This window comes from Carica papaya, chromosome 2 (genome assembly GCF_054855325.1).
Source record: "Carica papaya isolate Zhongbai chromosome 2, ASM5485532v1, whole genome shotgun sequence".
NCBI classification, from domain to species: Eukaryota; Viridiplantae; Streptophyta; class Magnoliopsida; order Brassicales; family Caricaceae; genus Carica; species Carica papaya.
In genome coordinates this window covers 10,758,191-10,779,579 of record NC_142310.1, presented here as the reverse complement: position 1 = coordinate 10,779,579, position 21,389 = coordinate 10,758,191, and the positions used below count along the sequence as shown (strand labels likewise).

Below are 21,389 nucleotides of genomic sequence, written 5' to 3'. Positions count from 1 at the left end.
TAATAATTAAATTATTGTAATATTTATAATTATTTAATCAAACACAATTTTTATTTTTAACTTATTCTTTTTCTTATACCATTTTAATAATTTTTAATTTCAAAAATTATTTTTATTAAATACATAAATTTACTCTTTTAAAATTATAATATATTTTGCAACAATTTTTACTGCGCAACAGATAATTTTTAATTAAAACACTTTTAATTAACAACAATATTTTCAGCATTCATGCCATGCTAATGGCCACTGTGCTTCTTGTCTTCCCAAAATCTTACAAAGCAGACGAGACGCTACATCTCTCTCTCTCTCTCTGTCTCTTCTTCTTCTTTCTTGTATGGACCCCTAAAACCCTAGCGTGTACAATTAGCTCATGGACTCACCCAATCCGCTCCCCATGCGGGTCCTGACCCGCCTATCTCCTGCACCTGTTTCCCTACTCACTTCCTCTGCGGATCCAGCGTCAGCACCAGCAACAGCCCCATCGCGACCTTGCTCCCAAGACGGTGTTGTTGTCGTTGGTTTCATCGGGCGGAGACCCGACGATTCGGCTCAGGTTATCAACCGGGTGTTGGACTCCAATGTGTTCGGGCCGGGTAATTTGGATAAATCCTTCACTGTTGATAAAGAGGAGGTAAAGGGGTGGTTCAAATGCAGGAGGATTAGCTATTACCACGAAGAAGAAAAGGGAATTTTGTTTTTGCAGTTCTGCTCGACCAACTGCCCGGCGTTTGACGGGTTTTTGGATCCGGGATCGGGCTTCGATTCGATTGTGGAAGAGCGCGAGTTTGGGGATCTTCAAGGGTTGCTTTTCATGTTTTCTGTGAGTTTTCTTTTTCTTATACTGGTGGAGATTTGCATGTAAAAGCTTGTTGCCAAAATTTTTTCAGGAAGAAAATTTTAGTTTTTAAGTATGCATATATGGTATTAGTTTAAACAATTTTGAACTCCGGTAAGCAAAATGTTACTTGTATAATGGTCTTGTAAAACATGTTATGAACTGATTTGATTCACATGAATATTGGATTAAGTGTTATTCTCTGTTTGGAGAAGTCGGTATGTGGGTGTTGTTTCTCTGGAAGAGTTTAAAGAGGATAATTTTTTTTTGAAATACGAGTTTAAAGAGGATAATGTTTCAGTGTTCTTTTCCTCCGCTAGGTAATGCCGTGGTAAGCCTATTTTTCTCTTGACAATTTATGAAATTGGGTGCTAGAATATCCATATTTGGCAGTTTTCCTTTTCTAAAAATGGTTGCCTTTTTTTATCATCCTATCTAATTGAATAAGGTTATAGGATAACCCTTCATCAGCTCGGAAGTTTCAAGTGTACTAGTATATGATATATTAAGTTTCGTGTTTTATTTTTTATTGGAATGTGGACTTGGTAAGGGGAAGCATCTGATGCATGGTTCAATTAGCAATGCAGGTTTGCCATGTAGTTATATATATTCAGGAAGGATCGCGCTTTGGTACTCAATATTTGAAAAATTTTCGAGCATTACAGTCTGCTAAGCATGCACTAGCTCCATATCTTAGATCAAGGACTACTCCCCCATTGCCATCCAGAGCACATTCTTCATCATCATCACGCCCTTCAGTGTTGACAAATTCCTCTAACAATGCTTCTTTAGGTAGAGGTGGTGGTATCTTGAGTCGCAATGCCTCGTCAATATCTCTTATGTCTGGCTTAGGATCCTATACTTCTCTATTTCCTGGACAATGTACCCCTGTCACACTGTTTGTTTTTAGTGATGATTTCTCAGAAATGTCAAATTCCAGTTCTACCGTTGAAGAGTCAACAGATGCCACTTCTCTTAACCAGTCATCTACAATGAGCAATGTTGCTAGGCCAACATTGCCAATGAAAGGATCTGGGTCAGTAGTAGTGTTAGCTCGCCCTGCAAGTAAATCTGAAGGTGGCTTGAGGAAGAAATTGCAATCATCTCTTGAGGCACAGATTAGATTTTTAATTAAGAAATCTCGAACGCTAGTGGGTTCTGAAAGTGGCCATGCGGGGTCGAGGAGTGGGGGTGCCTCAAGTTCCATACCATTGTTTTCTCTTGACGCGACGAGGTCTGTTGTTCTGTTGGACAGGTCTACAAACCAGAGGGGTGAGTCTCTAGAGTTCGTGTCTAGCCTTGTGGAAGATGTGTTGAATGAAAAAGCAACCTCAGATTCTCTTCTGCTCGAAAGTCATAGCCAGATTTCAAATAAGGAGGATATCTTATCCATAAAAGAGTTCATTTACAGGCAGTCTGATATCCTAAGAGGAAGAGGGGGGTTGGTCACTAACACCAATAGTGGCTCAGCTGCTGGTGTGGGTATGGTTGCTGTTGCTGCAGCAGTAGCTGCTGCATCAGCTGCTTCCGGAAAAACGTTTACGACACCTGAACTTCCAAGTCTGGATTTATGGCTAGCATCTAGCCAACTTATTCTTCTTGAAATTCTCACAGCAAAACGTGGGTGTATTGGTGAAGCTGAATTGGGGAAAAGAAAACCTCGCCAACGAAACCTAATATCGGGACAGATTGAAGGTAGTAATTCAAAAGTTGTGGAACCCCTGGATATTGCTGTATCTTATTTGGAAATTGGAAGAGGACTGAACACAAAGTTTTCAACTTTGTGGTGTGAAAGAGCCCTTCCAGATGCTAAGGATGTTTATTTGAAAGACTTACCTGCTTGTTATCCTACTTCTGTGCATGACACACATCTGCAAAAGGCTTTGCTTGCTTTCAACTCAATGGTTAGGGGGCCTGCGGTAGGACTCTTCACGAAAAGGTTGGAGGATGAATGCACATCCATCTGGAAATCTGGGAGGCAACTCTGTGATGCTGTTAGTTTAACGGGGAAACCATGTATGCACCAGAGACATGATGTGGAAAAAGGAGAGTCACTTTTAGGGGCTGAGGTTAAGCCGCATTCCAGTGGATATGTTTTCCTTCATGCTTGTGCTTGTGGCCGTTCACGGAGATTACGATCAGACCCTTTTGATTTTGAATCAGCAAATATCGTGTTTAATTGCTTTCCAGATTGTGAAAAGCTTCTTCCTGCAATCTGTTTAACTGATGTAAGCAACGCAGGACCAATTAAACCGTCATCGTGGAGTCTGATTCGTATTGGTAGTGCACGATACTATGAACATTCTACAGGTTTACTACAGAGTGGATTCTGTCCCACTCAGAAGTTTCTTTTAAGATGGACTATAATTCTAGGGAAACAGAAAATTGTAAATGAGTTGGTAGGACTAGCTGCTAAAGAGAGTATGATGGTTAGTTCAAGTTCTAACTTCAAGGTTGAGTCTAATGAACCTGCAGATATGGAGAAGACATGTGCCAGGCAGTTATACACGGGTGACAAACATACTGGAGTTGGAAATAATAGAAAACCCTTTGAGAATAGCAATGCTGGTGATAACAAAATCAATTTCGGCAGTGGTCTTCCCAATTTCATGATGAGAAAACCTTTTTCAGAGGTTGTTGCTGGATCAGCAATCGTGGATTCAGCATTCCCACCTCTTCAGCAGCGGAAGCAACCCTCAACTTCTCTGGAAAAAGGTCTCAAGCAGAATAGGACGAGAGATCAGATTATGGAACAGGTTCATGAAACTCTACATCGAGGATCCCAAAATCCACAGGGCATTTCATCTGGTCTGGAAACATTTAATGAGACAATTAACACTAATAGCTCTGCAGACAATGACCCTTTTTTACAGATAGGTTGTAATGTAGTTCCTGTTAACATGAATGGTGGTGAAAAAGTTAGATCAAACCCTGTTTTGGAGCATGTGTCAGCTTATGTTGGTTTTGAGCATGAGTGCCCTTATGGCCACCGCTTCTTGCTAAACCCAGAGCATCTTAATCAACTTGGACCCTCGTACTTGATGCTTGAAGAATCTCATATTCCTACTTCTGCAGAAGATTCTTTTTGTACTGTTGATTCCTCAAAAGTGGATAAGAATGCTGGTCATGGTAGAATCCACCGAAAGTCAAACAAAATGATTTCTGCCATGAATAAGGTGAAAAATATAGATAAGACAAAACACGTTGTGGTTCCAAAAGGTAATTTATGTGTAGATGGGCCCATACAGCTCCCATGCCGTGGAGAGGAACAGAATCATACATCTTTTAGTGTTGCAGCTCTTCCCCACAATGTAAAAGATCTTGAAACAAAACTTCAATTTATTAACCTTGATGATAATGGTCATGCTTTCTCCATGTTAAATAGAAATTTACCAATATATATGAATTGCCCACATTGCAAGTGTGCCAAGAAGGATCCTCGAATGCTTAAATTTGCCGGCACAATCTCACAGCTTCAAAGAATTTTTCTGGTACTATGCTACACAAATGGTTCTTTTCCTTATATTGTCTTTAATAGTATATTTACTGTTTGTAGTTTGCTGTACACTGTTGTAATGTGTCTTTGATGTCAACATGTATTTTGTTCATATGAGTTCCTTGCTATTCTTTCTTACGTTATGAGATACTATAGACACACACCAGAAGACAGGTTCTTGCTCTTCTCTGAGGCCTGTTAATTCTTCTGGTAGTAAGTGGTGCTAGCTTCATTCTTTACTTGAATCAATATTACATAAGCTCCAAGCATTCAAGCAAATGTTTCCTCTTGTCGGTTATTTCTACTTAGTGGTCCATAAATCTTGTCAAATTGTTAAGTGCTTATGTCTAGAAATGTAGATTGCAAAAATGGAGTGCTTTTCAATTTCGGTTCAGTGACAGAATGAAGTGAAAAACCTTACCAAGTAATTACTTCCTCAATGCTTTGTGGCTAAAAGTTGGTGTATCTGCCTTTACTGTTGATTCTTGTTGAATTGCTAATTTTCTGAGATTTTCTTGTCCCAGACTTTTAGTTTTTGCTCATATCTTGCATGATGGAAGCATATTAGAATATCAGATAGTGTGACACATCTTGTCCTATGATTCCAGTTCGTATCTTTTCTCTTTTCCTATTGTCTGTTGTACTGTTGATGAGATGTGAAAGTATTGCCTTTAGAAGTTGCTCATTCTATGATAAATGCACTGGTTTAACAACTGTCTGTTCATTGTGTTTATCTGTGCTGACATATCGTAGTTAAACGTGATGCATTAAAGTTGTTTCTTTTTTGAAAGAAAAATTAACTAACTCTAGTTTAAAATAATTGGCATTGTTTGCATGGTGAAGAAGGATATTGCATTCTTAGTGAACTCTAGTTTAAAGGAATATACAATGTTTGCAGAGTGAAGAAGGATACTGCAGTATTTGATATTTTCTGATTTTAGAGCAGCTATATCTAGCATCTAATTCTGTCATCAGGGTGTGACTCACGAGAGAAGTGATACCTAGTGATTGTTGTCTTTTTTCATCATGTTGAAAACTATTGTTTGACTATGCAAAAGCCTAATATAATAGAATTTGCTTTCAGGTCACACCTCCATTTCCTGTAGTGTTGGGAACATGCCCTGTTATACAATTTGAGGTATTTTTCATACCTTGTCTAGAGAGTGCACTTCCTCTCTTTTTTCAAGAACTTACCATATATCTGACTTTATTATGTTTTGCCAGTGTACTTTAGCTCATTTTGTTTGTCTAAGTGCCCATTTAATAGGGATCTCTAGCCCCAAAAAAAGTTGCTATTATGTTTTATATATTGTTTGATTGAAGCAATTTTTGATTGTATCAATTGCCAATGTGGATAAATTAGTCAAGTCATCTGTGTTTATAATGCCATGTTGTATCTAAATTGCTTCTTTGGTTCTGTATCTGCATTTGGCAAATGACTCAAGAAGTCTTGGATTAGTGTTAAACTACTTGTGCTGGTACTTTATTTTCATAAATGGGACCAGGTTGGCAGTTTCGACTTAGTATATTTGTTCTTTTTAGAATTTCTCACTAATAGTAATCATCTCAATTTGACAACCAAAGGATGAACAAAAGTTTAGTTGACAAGCTGACTAATATTACTAATAGATTGATTTGGAAGGAGAGGAATTTTAATTTGTAATGAAGCTAATTAAAATATATATATATGTATATCCTTTCAACGAAAAATTTTGCAGAAGGAATTGATTTACAAATTAACCAAGCATTTTTCTTTTTAATATTTGCCAAATGTTTTTTGATGATCCTAATATTTTAGCATGATAACTTGTTTTGTTAGAACTAATATTTATTTCTTGAGTTTGGGTTACAAATTTGTTTTTCTTCTCTTTTGTAGTTTGTTATGCTTGATCCTAATTGTGCTTGCTCTATCTGTCAAATCTAGATTTTGTTCAAGAACTCATTAATTGGATGAGAATAAAGATAGTCGCATTTTAAATGTAAATGTCAACAACAGTGCAATTTGTAGTAAGATGAAAATCTGTTGACTAGTAAAAGATTTATATTGCTTGTTGCATGAACAGCCCAAAATGCAGTTTAAAATATTGCATAACTTATGGATGGCAGTATGTTTGTTAGGTTTTATTGTCATTCTTGAAGCATAAGTTTTCTCATGTTCTAAACCTTTTTTACTTTTAGAGGTCGTGCCTCCCTTTACCCACTCCAGATTGGGAGGAGAAATTGCAGTTCAGCCTTGGATATCGAGTGATCTTACCTCCAGAGAGTTTCCTTACACTTAGACTACCGTTTGTGTATGGTGTACAACAGGAGGACAGAAGTCTGCTTCCCCTTAGGCCCTTTGAACAATGTCCAGAAAAAACTGCCTGGCTTCTTACAGGCACAACATTGCAGGTCATATCCAAGGGAGGCAGTCCTGGTGAAGCATATCAGATGTAATCAAAAGGTTTGAGCCTTAAGTTGGCCACTTCAGTAATAAACATCTCTCAAGGGTTTTCAGCGGCAGAGTTATGTGACTATATTCGTTTAGCCCAGCTGATGTTTAATGAGTTATGGTAATCTTTTCTTTTCATTCTTATGGTATATGTTTTTCAAGTTTTCAACTGACTCATATGGTAAAATTTTATGCTTTTATTATTTGGACTAATTTCTTGTCTAGTTTCTCTGGCAGTGAGGTTTTATATGTGCTTATTTGCTTCTAGTATTTTCATTAATCTTGAAAAAGCAAATAGGAAACAAGTACACAAAGCTATGAGTTAAAATTTGTGATTTGTTAAAATAAACGTTGTCATTGGTGGAGGTTACGATATGTGGAACTGAATGGTTCGAGAAGGTAGGGGTTATAAATTGTTTGAGTTAATGGGGCTCAAACATAATGTCCTCTTTTTTATAAGAGAAAATTACATGGGGATACTTAAATACCCGGATATAATTACAACTGATGTCAATTATTTTTTTTTGAAATAAGGTGTGAAAGGAATATTGATATAGGCACCAAGGAGGTGCTCTCCATGTACAATATGTTTCATGTATGCACTTCACTCTTAATGTTTTTTCCTCTTACTGTTACTTTCTTTTTTAACATATAAACTAGAACTTTAGTCTTTTCTCTTTTGTTGTAAAATCTCTTGTTATGTTGTTGTTTCTTATTATTTCAGTTGAATGACTAACATGTGATGCATGTTTTACAATCAGTTGATGTCTATTAATAATTAGACTTAAATTAGCATATATATATATATGTTATTGATGGATTGAGTTATCTTAAAAAATAATGGATCCAGTTGCAGTAATACCCAAAACTCAAGTGAATAGTCATCATTTCTTTCATTATGAGTAGTTTTAATTTAGAATGCGTGTATATACACAATGGCTATTGGACTAGAAAACCTGTCTGTAGATGTATTTGCAGGGAAAAGATTGTCCTGCTCAGTAATAATATTGTCAAGTTCATTCATGAAACTTATACATTCTGTTATTTTATACAGCACAATGGTTTTCATGAATTGATTGGTTAACTGCATTTAGCGATTGGTGCTCTGCAACTGGAAGGCAACAAATGAATTTCAGTGTCTGGCCCCCACGAGGTACGTTGCTTTTATTACCTTACCTGTAAGGAGAATTTTTATTCTCTGATGCTGGTTGGGTAACCACTGTATTTACTTGGACTATAGGTGGCTGGTGGTCTTTGGGAAGCTTTCTTATGCTGGTATACTATTTAATTATTTTTATATTCACAATTTTGCGTCATTAAACTATCTTATTACAGTGTCTTATGCACAGACAGATACACATATATGCATATGTAAGTAGGTAAATGTTGGCATTTATACACTATATGTTGCAGTTTTCACTGTAAGGCATTGTCTAAATATGTTGTTTGACACCAGTTTTGAGGCTGGGTTCAATGTGCTTAAAGTGTGCTGTCAAAGTTGTCCCGCACTAATGTAATGGAGATGGCAGTGCAACTTATGAAATCTGATGCACAGAGCTTAATTATTGCTTCTTTTGGGCTTTGGCATCACAACCTAGTCATTGAGCAATTATGTTCATTCTGGAAAGCTACATGCCTCCTGGATTTGGTACAAATTACATGCGTTGGGGATGAAACGCCCCTTGTGGGTTCAAACTTGGAGACCCTTGGAAATTAGTAGAGTGTCACCTAAAGTTTCCAAATGAACAGTATGATCATGCATAGATCCAGCCAACGGAACTACCGTTCCATGAGGATTAAGAATTCTGGTAAGAGTTCTTCTTAGACGGCTTGTTGAGAAGCAGAGAATGTGGGATGGAGTTGGCAAGTTTTCATATTGTAATTTTGGGATATTTTATTTTCCAAACAAGGATTTTGATAATAAACTTGATTGGTTAGGGCATTTACTTGTTTTAAAAAAATATAAATTAGTTGCGTTAGGGTAAGAACTTATTTATTATCGACAAATATACTATCTCTGGTCTTTCCTTTAGTCTTTTGAATATAGAATTGAAATGTAGTTTGTATATTTGATATCGTAGTTTGTAAGAGTGTTTGATTTATTTTTCAATTAAGTTGTTATTTAATTATTGTTTTAAATTTGTGGTAAATCCTACTATTGTCAGTACCAAATTAGAGATGGGGGTATTGGAGCGGGTTATCTGCTAGTAGGTCAGGTCCCCAGTACTCCAATGGGGTTGAATAAGAACTCAATACAATTGGTGGATTACAGGATGAGGGCAAATAAAAAGTTGTAAATCTGTGGAACAATGGGAGGCGGATAATCTAACAGATTAGAAGATGAGAGTGGATACAAAGTTATAAATTTGCAAGAGTATGAAACAAGTATGTGTCTAATTTATGAGTACTCTCTTCAATTAAATATTTTGAATATGTATAATTTTTTATGTTTTTATTTAATATAATTATTATATTTGTTAATTTTATTATTTATTTGAATAATTTTTGAATATTAAAATAAAATTATGTGATAATATATATGTAGTTATAGCAGATGATTTTTGATCGGTTTGAATACATTATTTAATTTATATTTTATGTTTATTGTACACTGAAATATTAGTTAAATCATCATTTTATTTGATGTTTTTTTAATTAAGTTTATTTAAAAGTTAAATATATATATATATATATTTTTTAAAAAAGGATGAACCGAGTAAATGAGAGCTGGTTTTCAGGTGCAGGTGAAAGAAGTGGTGAAAAAATAGGTAGGTGGGTTGGAGGGAGTGACTGGTAAAAGTATTTATTTGCAGAATGGATAGTGAAAAAAGAGTTTAGATATGACAAAATTTAATACAAATGTTTAATTTTAATATATTTGTAGTTATTATTGATTAAGGCTCTAAATTATGAGTTTGACTTTACCTAATATATCTGTATACTAAAAGATTTAGATTTATATAATCTATTATATTTATAAAAGTCAATAATAACTACAAATATATTAAAATTAAACATTTGTATTAAATTTTGTAATATATCTGTATACTAAAAGATTTAGATTTATATAATCTATTATATTTATAAAAGTCAAACTAAGAATCAAACTTTCATTTTCTAAATTGATTTTATATTTAATATGATCATGTGTATAGTAGTTAGTTATTTTAATTTTCTAAATAATAAATATATTTGTTTGGTCCAAATGAGTTGACAATCCAAGAGAAGGAATAAACTTGAGTTTTTTTTTTGGCTAATTTTAACTTTAATTAACAATTAAATTTACGAGTGCTTAATAAATATGACTTGACGTGTATTAAATGATTTAAGATAATAAATAAAAAATATAATTGTGATTAGTAATACGACGATTTACAAATTTTTAAGTATAATTAACTAATTAAATATATAATGAAGAGCATGCAATAGTTCCGAATGTTATGATATATAATAAATTCAAGAGAACAATTTTCAGTCTGATCCAACCCTGGCCGAAGTGGATCATTATCCGACCCATATTTTTCTCCGGATTCTACAATTGGGTCAGAAGATCTGGCTTTAAATATCAAAAATATATGTACAAAAATTTAAAATTATACTGAATTCTAAAAGTAGGAAATATATAATACAGAAATTAGAAATTAAAATGGAATCAAAACGCAAAGTGAAATTATTTTAATGGTTTTCATTAATGTTTCGCAGTGGGTGTCAACAATTAAAATGTGTTTGTTAGTGGGCATAACAGTGGATGAGAATCTAGGAAGGCTAGTTAAAGAGGTTGAACATATATATATATATATATGTCTGTGTGTGCGCGTGTGTATGTATATATAAGTGGCACTGTTTTGTGGATATGTTGAAGCCGTTGATCTTGTGTTGGCAAAAGATTAAACAAGTTTATGGTTGGGATATTGATTATCATTGCTTGTCTGAAATGAAATGGGATTAATAAAAATTTGTTAATATGCGTAGTTAAATTAGTTCGAAGAATATTACAGATCTTAACTTGTTATGGGTTTTAGTTATTGGTGTGTTAAGAACGGCAAGAGCGGAAAAAGCTTGAGAAAAAGAGCAAACTGATTAGATGAAAGCAGAAGGGCTATTTTTGGAGGAATATGGATATGGGATCGGTTAAAGAAACAGTGTATATGTATATGTATATATGTTTGGTGTATATATTGTGTATATATGTGTATGTGAGGGAGAGAAAAAGGTGTTGTATGCGAAATGGAAAAAGACTTAGAATGCGTGCAGCTTCCACCATTGGTGAATTCATTTGGAATATGGGAAAGGTTGGCGGATCCTGTAAAAGGCAGGAAATTATGGGATTACTCCTTCCCCCTCTTGGAAATATTTATACTTCTTATTTTCTTTTTCTGGCAATTCATTTATTTCATGTTCAAGCATTTGGGAGTCTCCAATTTCACCGCACAGATGACAGTAAGTGCTCCTGTTCTTCGTTTTTTCTTTATATATTTTCAAAAACCCTGAAAGGAAAATTTTGAATGTGATCCAGGCTGGTCTGTTGTTGAGCGTTGCAGTTCTTGACAAGGGCGGGGGGCTTAAAGAAATTCTGTTCCCCAAGGACTACAGAGAAAACGTGATTGGCACAATGGGTACATTTGGGTATACAATGTTCTGGTTTTTAATGGGCGTGAAAATGAATTTAGGGTTAGTAGCAAGAACTGGATGGAAAGCATTGGCAATCGGACTTTGTTCAGTTGCTGCAACATTGGTTGTGTCTTTTGTGTTGTACGGTCACGAATTAAATGTAAAACAAGGTTTCAACTCACCCGCTGGCTTCATAATCTTTTTCCAATGTGTTTCAGCATTTCCAGTTATTGCTTCTCTGATCATAGATCTGAAAATCCAAAACTCTGAACTGGGTCGACTTTGTCTTTCTGCAGTATTTATGAGTGATCTTCTGGGTATTTTTCTTACCTTGTTCCTTCACTTTATTCAAAATGGTATTAACAACCCCGCACACGCATCCATAGATGTTGTAGCTGTTCTCCTCTTTATGATTTTCACTGTATCCGTCTGGCGTCCTGCTATGTATTGGATTATTAAACACACACCAGAAGGAAAGCCTGTTAAGACCATATACATTTATTTCGTTATGGTTGCTGTTTTTGGTTCCGGCGCTTATTGGGCATTTTTTGAACAATATGTTCCTTTTGGTCCTTATTTCTTGGGGTTATTTCTTCCTGCTGGACCTCCTCTTGGCTCTGCATTGATCGATAAGTTTGAGTGTCTTGTCACTGGCGGTTTGTTGCCTTTCTTTGTGGCTTCTTGTGCCATGAATACTAACCTCAGAACTGCTGCTGAGCTGGAAGGATTGAATATCATCCTTGTCACTGTTGCAGCTAAGTTTGTTGTATGTCTTGTTTCTTGTCTGCTTTCCAAGATGCCTTTGAGGGATTCTATTGCTTTCGCCTTTATTGTCAATTATAAAGGCTATATTGAGCTCTCTGCCTATTCTTATGGACTCCAGATAAAGGTCTGTATACATACATATTCATCACTTGACATTCTTTTCTTTTACACACACACACACGCGCGCGCGCACATATATATCTTGATGGGAAGCAAATCAAATCAAACCAACTCATCATGATTCAGTTTCTTGGCAGATTATCAGAGAAGCACATTTTTCCACAATGACCCTTTACATTTTGGTAAGCTCGTACATCTTGCCTATCTTGGTGAAGATGGTGTATGACCCCTCTAGAAAATATGCTGGTTACCAGAAAAGGGATATGACTCACTTGAAAACAAACTCAGAGCTAAGAATCCTCGCCTGCATCCACAGACCTGATAACATAGCCCCCATGATCAACCTCCTTGAAGCTTCATGCCCAACAAAAGACAACCCTGTTGATGTTTATGTTCTTCATCTTATTGAGCTCGTTGGTCAGGCATCTCCTATCTTCATCTCCCACCAAATCCAAAAAAAGAAAGTTGGTACCAAGTCTTACTCAGATAATGTCATCATCTCCTTCAATAATTTCCAGAAAAATTTCTGGGGTTTAGTCAGTGTAAGTACCTTCACTTCAATCTCTTCCCTTGAACACATGCATGAGGATACCTGCACGCTTGCGCTTGACAAACTCACATCCCTTATCCTCCTCCCTTTCCACCGAACATGGTCCATTGATGGATCCACTGTGATATCAGACAACAACATGATAAGGAACCTAAACTGTAGTGTCCTTGAAGAGGCACCTTGTTCGGTTGGGATCCTGGTTGATCGAAACTGCATAGGACAAAAAGAGGAATCAATTGATGAATCTTACCATGTGGGTATGATTTTCTTCGGTGGAGAAGACGACAGAGAGGCTCTAACACTAGCCAAGCGCATGCCTAAAGACTCCAGATTGAATTTGACTGTTATTCGTTTTGTATTATCATCAGGAGTTGTTGTTTCGGATTGGAACTCCATGCTTGATTCCTCACATCTAAGAGAATTCAAGCACAATAGTAATGGGCAAGGGTGTGGCATGTACATGGAGGAAACTGTGAAAGATGCATCACAGACTGCAGTGGTTCTTAGATCAATGGTAGATTACTATGATCTGTTTATTGTTGGGAAAGGAGGAGGGATGGGAACTCCTTTTACAACAGGCCTTGACGAATGGAACGAATTTCCTGAGTTGGGTGTCATCGGAGACTTGCTTTCACAACCAGATCTTGATAGCAGAGCTTCTGTCTTAATAGTGCAACACCAAAAGCAAAGATCATAATACACATGCATATTGAGTTTCATGTTTCTAATCTTCTTCTTCTTCTTCCTTTTCTTCTTCTTCTAAGTGGATCATTGTTTTGGAAATGTAAGTTACGTAGAAAAGTTTTTCATGCTGGTAGTATCTAGGTTAAATTCCAGCTTTTAGGACAGCTTAAATATGGTTTAGTTAGTCGATAGTATGTCATATATCATTCAGTTTTGTATTATAGGAATTAATGCTGACTATTCAGTGTGAAATTAAAATTCACTCAGTATATCGGTGGGACTTTTTTAATTTAGATAACAAAATTTATTTAATTTAAATAATTTTTAATAAGTAAATAAGTATATAATTATTGAGATAAACTTTTTTGAATTATAAGTTAGAATAGGTCTTTACTAAATTTGAAAACTATTTCTCTAAAATAATATGTTATTTAAAAAATAGTCAATTATACTTGAATAACTAATTTACTGACAGAAGTTAGATATACTAATCAAAATAATAAAAATGGTTAAAATAATTCAGAACATATAGATAAATGACATAATTTAAAAATTAATTTACTTGCTATTATACATGGTCTAATGTTGCTATTAACCAACCATGTTTATCCTCCACTTTTTGTGTGTGTGTGTATATATATATATATATGTATTTCCAACTCATGGAAAGCTGCTGGGAATTGAACACTTTCACAGTAGAAAACTCTCTTTTGTCTTTTTTCTTATATTTTTCCTCTCCATATTCTTCCATTATATTTTCAGGGATTTATCAAGTGATCTATCAACAATGTTATCAGAAGTTGTTGTTCTTGTGGGCTGTGAGGAGTTAAACAAGTTTGTTAATTGGTTAAACTTCATCAAATTCACAGAGAATTACCATAAATGTGAACTTACTAGTACCCCAATGTTTATAGGAGGAAATTATGATTATTGTGTTGTGAGAATGGGGTTATATTTGCTTGTTTATGACTTATGGAGTGCTGTAGAGAAGAGATGTTAGAGTGCCCTTACTTGAAAATCTTACATTGGCACAAATTCTTTAAGATTGAGAGGGCTCCATGAAAAATTTTTAAATTCTGTCCATTATCCATTTAGCTATATTAGAAGAAATTTTTCCCAGGCTGGTGGATTTTAAAATGGTAAAAAAAATTTGAGATTTGAAGGAAGAGTATGCTGGAAGTGTAAAGGTGAAAGTTGTAAAATTATTAATATTAAAGAGGGAGTTTGAGTTGATGAAGATGCAAGAAGATGAAAGTCTTCCTTATAGATTTGAACAAAACTTTAGTAATTGAATAATCTTGTGATTTGGAAAAGTTGTCAGTAACTGAGGTGATAAACAAGTTGCAACCTCAAGAACAAAGGGGTTTTATGAGAAGGGAAAATGCTGTTAAAAATTGCATTTCAAGCTCAGGCAACATAATTCACAAATACAGCATAAACAATCTGCTCAACATGAATAAGCTAACCTTAAGGATAATTAGGCTCAGCAGGAGAGCTATTTAATTTATGGTTACTCCAGATCTTCACGTCCCTAGTCAAGACATATGGTTCATTGATAGTGCATGAACCGACCATATGACTGAGGATCGAATACTGTCTTCCAATCTAGATTCCACCTGTAGAACTAAAATAAAGCTTGAAATTGAAATGATTGTGAAGGCTTAGGGTAAAGGTTCAGTACCAATTCACACTAAATAAGATATAAAATTTAATACAGATGTAAAATTTATTGAGTGTGACTCAAATGCAAAAGAAAAAGTATTCAATTTTATTTAGAAATGATCACTGTTATGTATATGGTGCTGTAAATGTTGAAGTTATGAGAGTTAAAAATGAAGACTTTGAGAGTAGGAAAAAATCATTTTTTTCTTCTTATTACATCAATGATTTATGCCTCATTTTATAGGCAAAACAGAAGAAAAAAAACAAATTAACAACTTTTCTTACCAAATGACAGCTAGCATTCTGTTACGGTGCCTGATTGTCTGACAAATATAAATAACAGAAAGCAGTAAAAGTAAATATAACTTATTCTTAATATTTCTACACTCCCCCTCAATCTAGGTTACGTAAATGTTGAGTAAACCTAGATTGGATATTAATTTGTTAAACGGTCCTCTGGGAAGTAACTTTGTTAAAATATCTGCAGTTTGTTGACTAGTAGGAACATAAAGTATTGTAATAGTTTGATCTTTAATCTTCTCTCTGATGAAGTGTCGATCTGTCTCCACGTGTTTAGTTCGATCATAATGTACAAAATTTTTAACTATGCTGATTGTTGATTGATTGTTGCACCATACTTTCATGGGAGTAGTAACCGAGAATTTTATTTCCATTAGAATCCTTTTTAACCAAACCCCTCACATATTCCATGAGCAAGTGGCCGAAGTTCAGCTTCTGCACTACTTCGTGACACAACATATTGTTTCTTACTTCGCCAAGTGACTAAGTTTTCCCAAACATAAATACAATACCCAGATGTAAATCTTATGTCAGTTACAGAACACACCTAATCTGCATCTGTGTAAATTTTAATATTCATGTTCATTATTTTATGAAAAAATAGTTCTTATCCTGGAGTCTTCTTAAGGCATCTTAGGATCTAATATACTATATTCATATGGTCATCAGTAGGTTGGTTCATGAATTGACTTGCAGTAGTCACAACAAATTGATGTTAGGTCTAGTATGAGCAAGATAAATAAGTTTGCCCACAAATTTTTGATATCTTTCTTTATCAACTGACTTGCCATTGGTTTTAAATCAAACTTTTGTAGTTGTTTCCATGGGTGTTTCTGCTGGTTTACATCCAAGCATCCCTGTTTCTTTCAGTAGGTCAAGAACATATTTCCGACACATATATTCCCTTTTTCGAACGAGCAAATTCCATTCCCAAAAAATACCTGAGTGCTCCAAGATCTTATATCTCAAACTCCGTGGCAAGAAAAAGTTTGAGTTTATGAATTTCCTCTATGTTATCACCTGTTAAAATAATATCATCAACATAAACAATTAGGATCGCTTTCTTACCAGAGGCACTCTTTTTGACAAACAAAGTATGATCAGACTGACACTACTCATACCCTATATGTTTGACTACTTTGGTGAATATGTCAAACTAAACTCTCGGTGATTGTTTTAGACTATAAAGTTCCTTTCTGAGTTTGCACACCTTGTGAGATTCATATGTGGTCTCAATGCCCAGAGGGACTTCCATATATACCTCTTCTTCTAAATCACCATTGAGAAATACATTTTTTACATCAAGTTGACAGAGAGGCCAATCAAGATTAGAAGTAAGAGAGAGTAATACCCGGATAGTATTGGGCTTAGCCACTGGGACAAATATCTCCTGATAGTCTATCCCGTAGGATTAAGTGAAGCCTTTAGCCACTAAACGATCTTTGTACCTATTCACACTTCCATCAGGATTGTGTTTTGTAGTGAATATCCATTTGCACCCCACTTTATGTTTTTCAGGTGGAAGTTCTGTCAGCTCCCAAGTCTTGTTCTTTTCTAGAGCCTTGATCTATCCTTGAATAATACCTCTCCACTCTGGTAGTGCAAGGGCTTCATGAATTGTTTTAGGTTCAGTGGAGCTGCCATCAAGCTTACTTACATATGCACGATACTTTGAAGACAAGTTGCTGAATAAAACATAATCCTGTATAGCGTGTCTAGTACAAGATCAAGTTCCTTTCCGCAAGGCAATAGTTAACTCAGTATTATGGTCAGTAATGGTAATAGTATCAGAAATTGTGCCTGAAAACTCATTACCTGATGTGCTCTTACTGCTTGAAACTGGAATAGACTCATGGTAATGTATAGTTGGTTTAGAATCTTTGTCAACTGGAGTTTTGTTTCTCCTAATATAGACACATAACTATTTGTTGATAGTAATAGGTACAGGTTCAGACTCTTTAATACTGGTTTCAGAAAAATTTGATGAGGACTCAGGAATAGTGAGGGAAGAAAGGTGAGAGGTGGTGTACAGGTTATAGTAGTAGGTACAGATTTAGGTTCAAACTCTTTGATACTGGTTTCAGAGAAATTTGATGAGAAATAAGTTGAAAGACTAGAAAAATTATCTTTGTGAGCTGTGGAAGCATTATCAAGAACCATATTAAGAGAAAACATTTTCTGGAGGAGGCTGATCTGTTTAAAACTAAATAAGGGACTTTTAGTAGGAACAACTGCTGCTGATTCCTCCTCAGTTGAGACAAAATTGCTTTGATGAGTCTCTTGCTTTAGTGTCTTCTTTTCAGTTGGCTTCCCGTGAAACTTCCAGCATCTTCCACGAACGTGCCCAGGTCTTTTACAGTATTTGCACCATGGCCATCCCTTCCGCTTAGTCACCCGACTTGTGAGAGCTACAACAGCCTCGGGTGAGAAAGAACTGCTTTCAACAAGGTTAGAGCTGAGTTGCGATTCACCCATCATCACCTTTTTTCTGCTTTCTTCACGTCGCACATCAAAGAACACCTCTCTGATGTTTGGGAGAGGTTTGGTTCCAAGGATGCATCCTCTTACCTCATCGAGGTATTTGTTTAGCCCGAAGAAGAATTTGAATATTCGTTTCTGTTGCACGATGCTTCGGAATCTCTTGGCATCGTCAGGACAACTCCAAGCATGCTCCTCAAAAGCGTCAAACTGCTGCCATTTTCGGGTAAGAAAATTATAATATAGAGTTACTGTCTTTTCTCCTTAGCGCAGGTCGTGAAGACTTGCTTCGACTTCGAAGATGGCGAAAGTATTGTCACGAGTGGAGTAGAACTCACGGGCTGTGACCCAGATATCGTGCGCAATCTCAGAAAGGAGAAAATTTTCTCCAATCTTGGTGGTCATTGAGTTGACCAACCAAGACATAATAAGATTGTTCTCTACTTTCCATGCTCGAGCATTTGGATCATTTGTGGGAGGTGGTGAGAGTTCTCCAATGAGGTATTCGTCTCAGCCTTTCTCTCGTATGAACGTTAATACTGAGGACGACTATTGTAAATAGTTACCCCTATTTAGTCGATGGCCAATAACGAAAGAAGGAGCCTAATCAACGAGAGCATGACTGTCAGGCACTGGAAAATAGGAGCCCAAAAAGACTTCGGGCAGAAAAGAAGTCTGTTCATCCATTGCCTATTGAATGCAAGAGCTGCTCAGTGAACCTCAACTCACGAGCACGCCTCTACTTTCGTCGGGCGTCCTTCTGAAGCTGGAGGAAAGAAAAGGATACCTTAGTGTGATTATTGCAAAAAATTGGGTCATATTAGGGATAAATGCTAGAAATTACGTGGAAAACCAGCAGATAGAAAAAATTATAAAAAAGACACTCAGAGCAACATGGTAATTTCAGAAGAATTATCCTCTATAGCAAGTACTACTGAGAGCTCTCCCTTTAATCCAACCCAATTAGAGGCCATCATGCAAATATTTTCTCATAAGGGTATTCTTGGTAATGCTTCCATTGCTCAGAGAGGTAATTGCTTACTTAGTTTATCTGCTTACACTGTGAAAAAACAAATGTGAATTATTGAATCATGAGCATATGATCATATAACTGGAGACATTACACTCCTTCATCAGTACATTGAATATAAAGAAATTTTATCCATAAGAATTACTGATAGAACAAGTTCTAGAGTTGCAGGAGTTGGCTCAACCACTATATCACCAAATTTGATATTGCAGTCCATTCTTTATGTGCCTAATCTAGATTGCAATATGCTATCTGTAAGCAAATTATGTAACAACTTGAACTGTGTTGTTAAATTTGACAATGATTCTTGTATTTTTTACGATTTGATCACGGAGACGATGATTGGTAGTGCTAAAAAGGACTCAGAACTTTATCTTCTACCAGTAAAAATCTCACCTTATAATAAACAAACTGTAAGTGCAGTATGTGCTAATTCAGTATCTGTAGGATGTTCTAATATTGACGAATCTATTATGTTATGGCATTATAGATTAGGACATCTAAACTATATGTACTTAAAACAACTATTTCTTGCTTTATTCAGAAATAAAAATTCAAGTTCATTTTAATGTGAAGTATGTCAATTCTCTAAACATACTCACAATTCATATCCCAGTATTGCTTACAAACCCTCAAAACCCTTTGCATTGATTCATAGTGATGTTTGAGGACCGAGATGGGTAAAAAATATTACTGGCACAAAATGATTTGTCTCCTTTATTGATGATCACACTAAAATAATATGGGTTTATTTGATGAAAGAAAAATATGAGGTTGGTGAAATCTTTCAAAAATTCAACACTATGATTCAAACACAATTTCAAACAAAAATACAAGTGTTGAAAACAGATAATGCATGTGAATATTTTGCATCCAACCTAGGTAAATTCCTTTCTTGCCAAGGTTTTATCCATCAAAGTTCTTGTCCCTACACCCCTCAATAAAATGATGTGGCTGAAAGAAAAAATAGGCACATCCTTAAAGTATCCCACTCACTCATGTTTACCACAAATGTCCCTAAATACCTTTGGGGAGAGGCTATCCTCACAGCCACATACTTGATTAACAGAATGCCCTCATGTATCCTTAAGTTTAAAACACCTTATGATTCAATACTTCAAGCCTTCCCAATATTGCACATCCTTCACAGAATTCCATTTAAAGTCTTTGGCTGTTCTGCCTATGTTCACATTCACAGTCACCTCAGAGGAAAACTTGATCCTAGAGCACTCAAATGTGTTTTTGTTGAATATTCCAATTCTAAAAAAGGTTACAAATGTTTTTGTCTAGTAACCTTCCGATTCTATAACACTATGGATATTACTTTCTTTGAGAACCAACCTTTTTATCCCATTCTTAATATTCAGGGGGAGACATCTAGAACTCAAGAATATCAATTGTTGGATATGAATATCCCTCATCTACAGACTCCATTGACAACTTTAGAAAAAAATCATGTCCCTGAAACCACCAAAGAACTTGAACCCATCACAGAGATTGATATAACATTACCTGCAGTTAGTGAGTTGCGTGTCTATACAAGGAGGAACAAAACTCAAGGTAAAGATTAAGTACCTGAACTATCTATACTCTGCCATGACTCAACTCCTAGACCAAACACCCATAATAACACAAGTAATGAGATTTCTGACTCTATTGATGATATTGGTTTACCTATTGCATTACGAAAGAGTGTTCGTTCTCATACTTTGTATCCCATACAGGATTATGTCTCTTATGGCAAGCTGTCCTCGAAGTATCATGCACTTGTGAGCAAGTTTAATAGCATCCCTCCTGAACCAAGAACAGTTCATGAAGCTCTCAAGATTCCTGAAAGGAATGCTGCTATCCAAGAAGAAATCTCAGCTCTTGAGAAAAATGGGACATAGGAATTATTTGATCTACCTTCAGGGAAGGCTCCTGTTGGATGCAAGTGGATCTTCACCACCAAGTATAATCCTGATGATAGTGTAAGCCGTTACAAAGCTTGACTTGTTGCTAAAGGGTTTACCCAATCATATGGCATCAACTATCAAGAGACCTTTGCTCCTGTTGCCAAGCACAACACAATTTGGGTATTATTCTCTTTAGCATCTAATCTTGATTGGCATCTCTATCAACTTGATGTAAAAAATACTTTCCTTAACAGTGACCTAGAGGAAGAAGTATACATGGAAGTCCCACCTGGACTCAAAATGAATCCTCAAAAGGTATGCAAATGAGAGAAGGCATTGTATGCCCTCAAACAGTCTCCAAGGGCTTGGTTTGATAGATTCACCAAGGCAGTAAAATATATGGGATATCAGCAATGTCAATCCGATCATACCCTATTTGTCAAATATTGTATCACAGGGAGAAGAGCTATACTAATTATTTATATGGATGATATTATCCTTACAGGTGATTATAATGAAAAAATTCAGA

General features: G+C 35.7%; 2 protein-coding genes across 8 annotated transcripts; both read left to right on the top strand.

Annotated features, from left to right (window-relative positions):
- The first annotated feature begins 229 nt into the window (after nt 1–229).
- On the top strand, nt 230–8,797 carry LOC110823947 (uncharacterized). Of its 7 annotated transcripts, none has more exons than XM_088213281.1 (7): nt 230–823; nt 1,426–4,329; nt 5,419–5,472; nt 6,513–6,886; nt 7,820–7,918; nt 8,006–8,040; nt 8,222–8,797. In XM_088213281.1, the coding sequence occupies exons 1-4, from the start codon at nt 374–376 to the stop codon at nt 6,768–6,770; spliced, it is 3,666 nt and encodes a 1,221-aa protein (XP_088069407.1). In that variant the 5' UTR covers nt 230–373; the 3' UTR covers nt 6,771–6,886; nt 7,820–7,918; nt 8,006–8,040; nt 8,222–8,797. The 7 variants fall into 7 exon arrangements, with proteins under 7 accessions (XP_088069407.1, XP_088069408.1, XP_088069411.1 ...); XM_088213282.1 differs by having other exon boundaries at nt 8,006–8,136; XM_088213285.1 differs by lacking the exon at nt 8,006–8,040 and adding an exon at nt 7,300–7,360.
- Nucleotides 8,798–10,493: 1,696 nt separating this feature from the next.
- On the top strand, nt 10,494–13,764 carry LOC110823960 (cation/H(+) antiporter 4-like). The gene is made up of 3 exons (XM_088213279.1): nt 10,494–11,205; nt 11,282–12,265; nt 12,399–13,764. Exons 1-3 carry the CDS (start codon nt 10,993–10,995, stop codon nt 13,506–13,508), a joined length of 2,307 nt encoding a protein of 768 aa, XP_088069405.1. The 5' UTR covers nt 10,494–10,992; the 3' UTR covers nt 13,509–13,764.
- The last annotated feature ends 7,625 nt before the right edge of the window (nt 13,765–21,389 follow it).

What these genes read in the sequence shown, in the direction of transcription:
- LOC110823960 (XM_088213279.1), top strand. Translation starts at nt 10,993, where the DNA reads ATGGAAAAAGACTTAGAATGCGTGCAGCTTCCACCATTGGTGAATTCA. An exon ending in ATTTCACCGCACAGATGACA is followed by an intron (nt 11,206 to 11,281) that starts GTAAGTGCTCCT and finishes AATGTGATCCAG; the next exon opens with GCTGGTCTGTTGTTGAGCGT. An exon ending in CTTATGGACTCCAGATAAAG is followed by an intron (nt 12,266 to 12,398) that starts GTCTGTATACAT and finishes GTTTCTTGGCAG; the next exon opens with ATTATCAGAGAAGCACATTT.
- LOC110823947 (XM_088213284.1), top strand. Translation starts at nt 374, where the DNA reads ATGGACTCACCCAATCCGCTCCCCATGCGGGTCCTGACCCGCCTATCT. An exon ending in AGCTTCAAAGAATTTTTCTG is followed by an intron (nt 4,330 to 5,418) that starts GTACTATGCTAC and finishes ATTTGCTTTCAG; the next exon opens with GTCACACCTCCATTTCCTGT. An exon ending in GCCCTGTTATACAATTTGAG is followed by an intron (nt 5,473 to 6,512) that starts GTATTTTTCATA and finishes TTTTACTTTTAG; the next exon opens with AGGTCGTGCCTCCCTTTACC.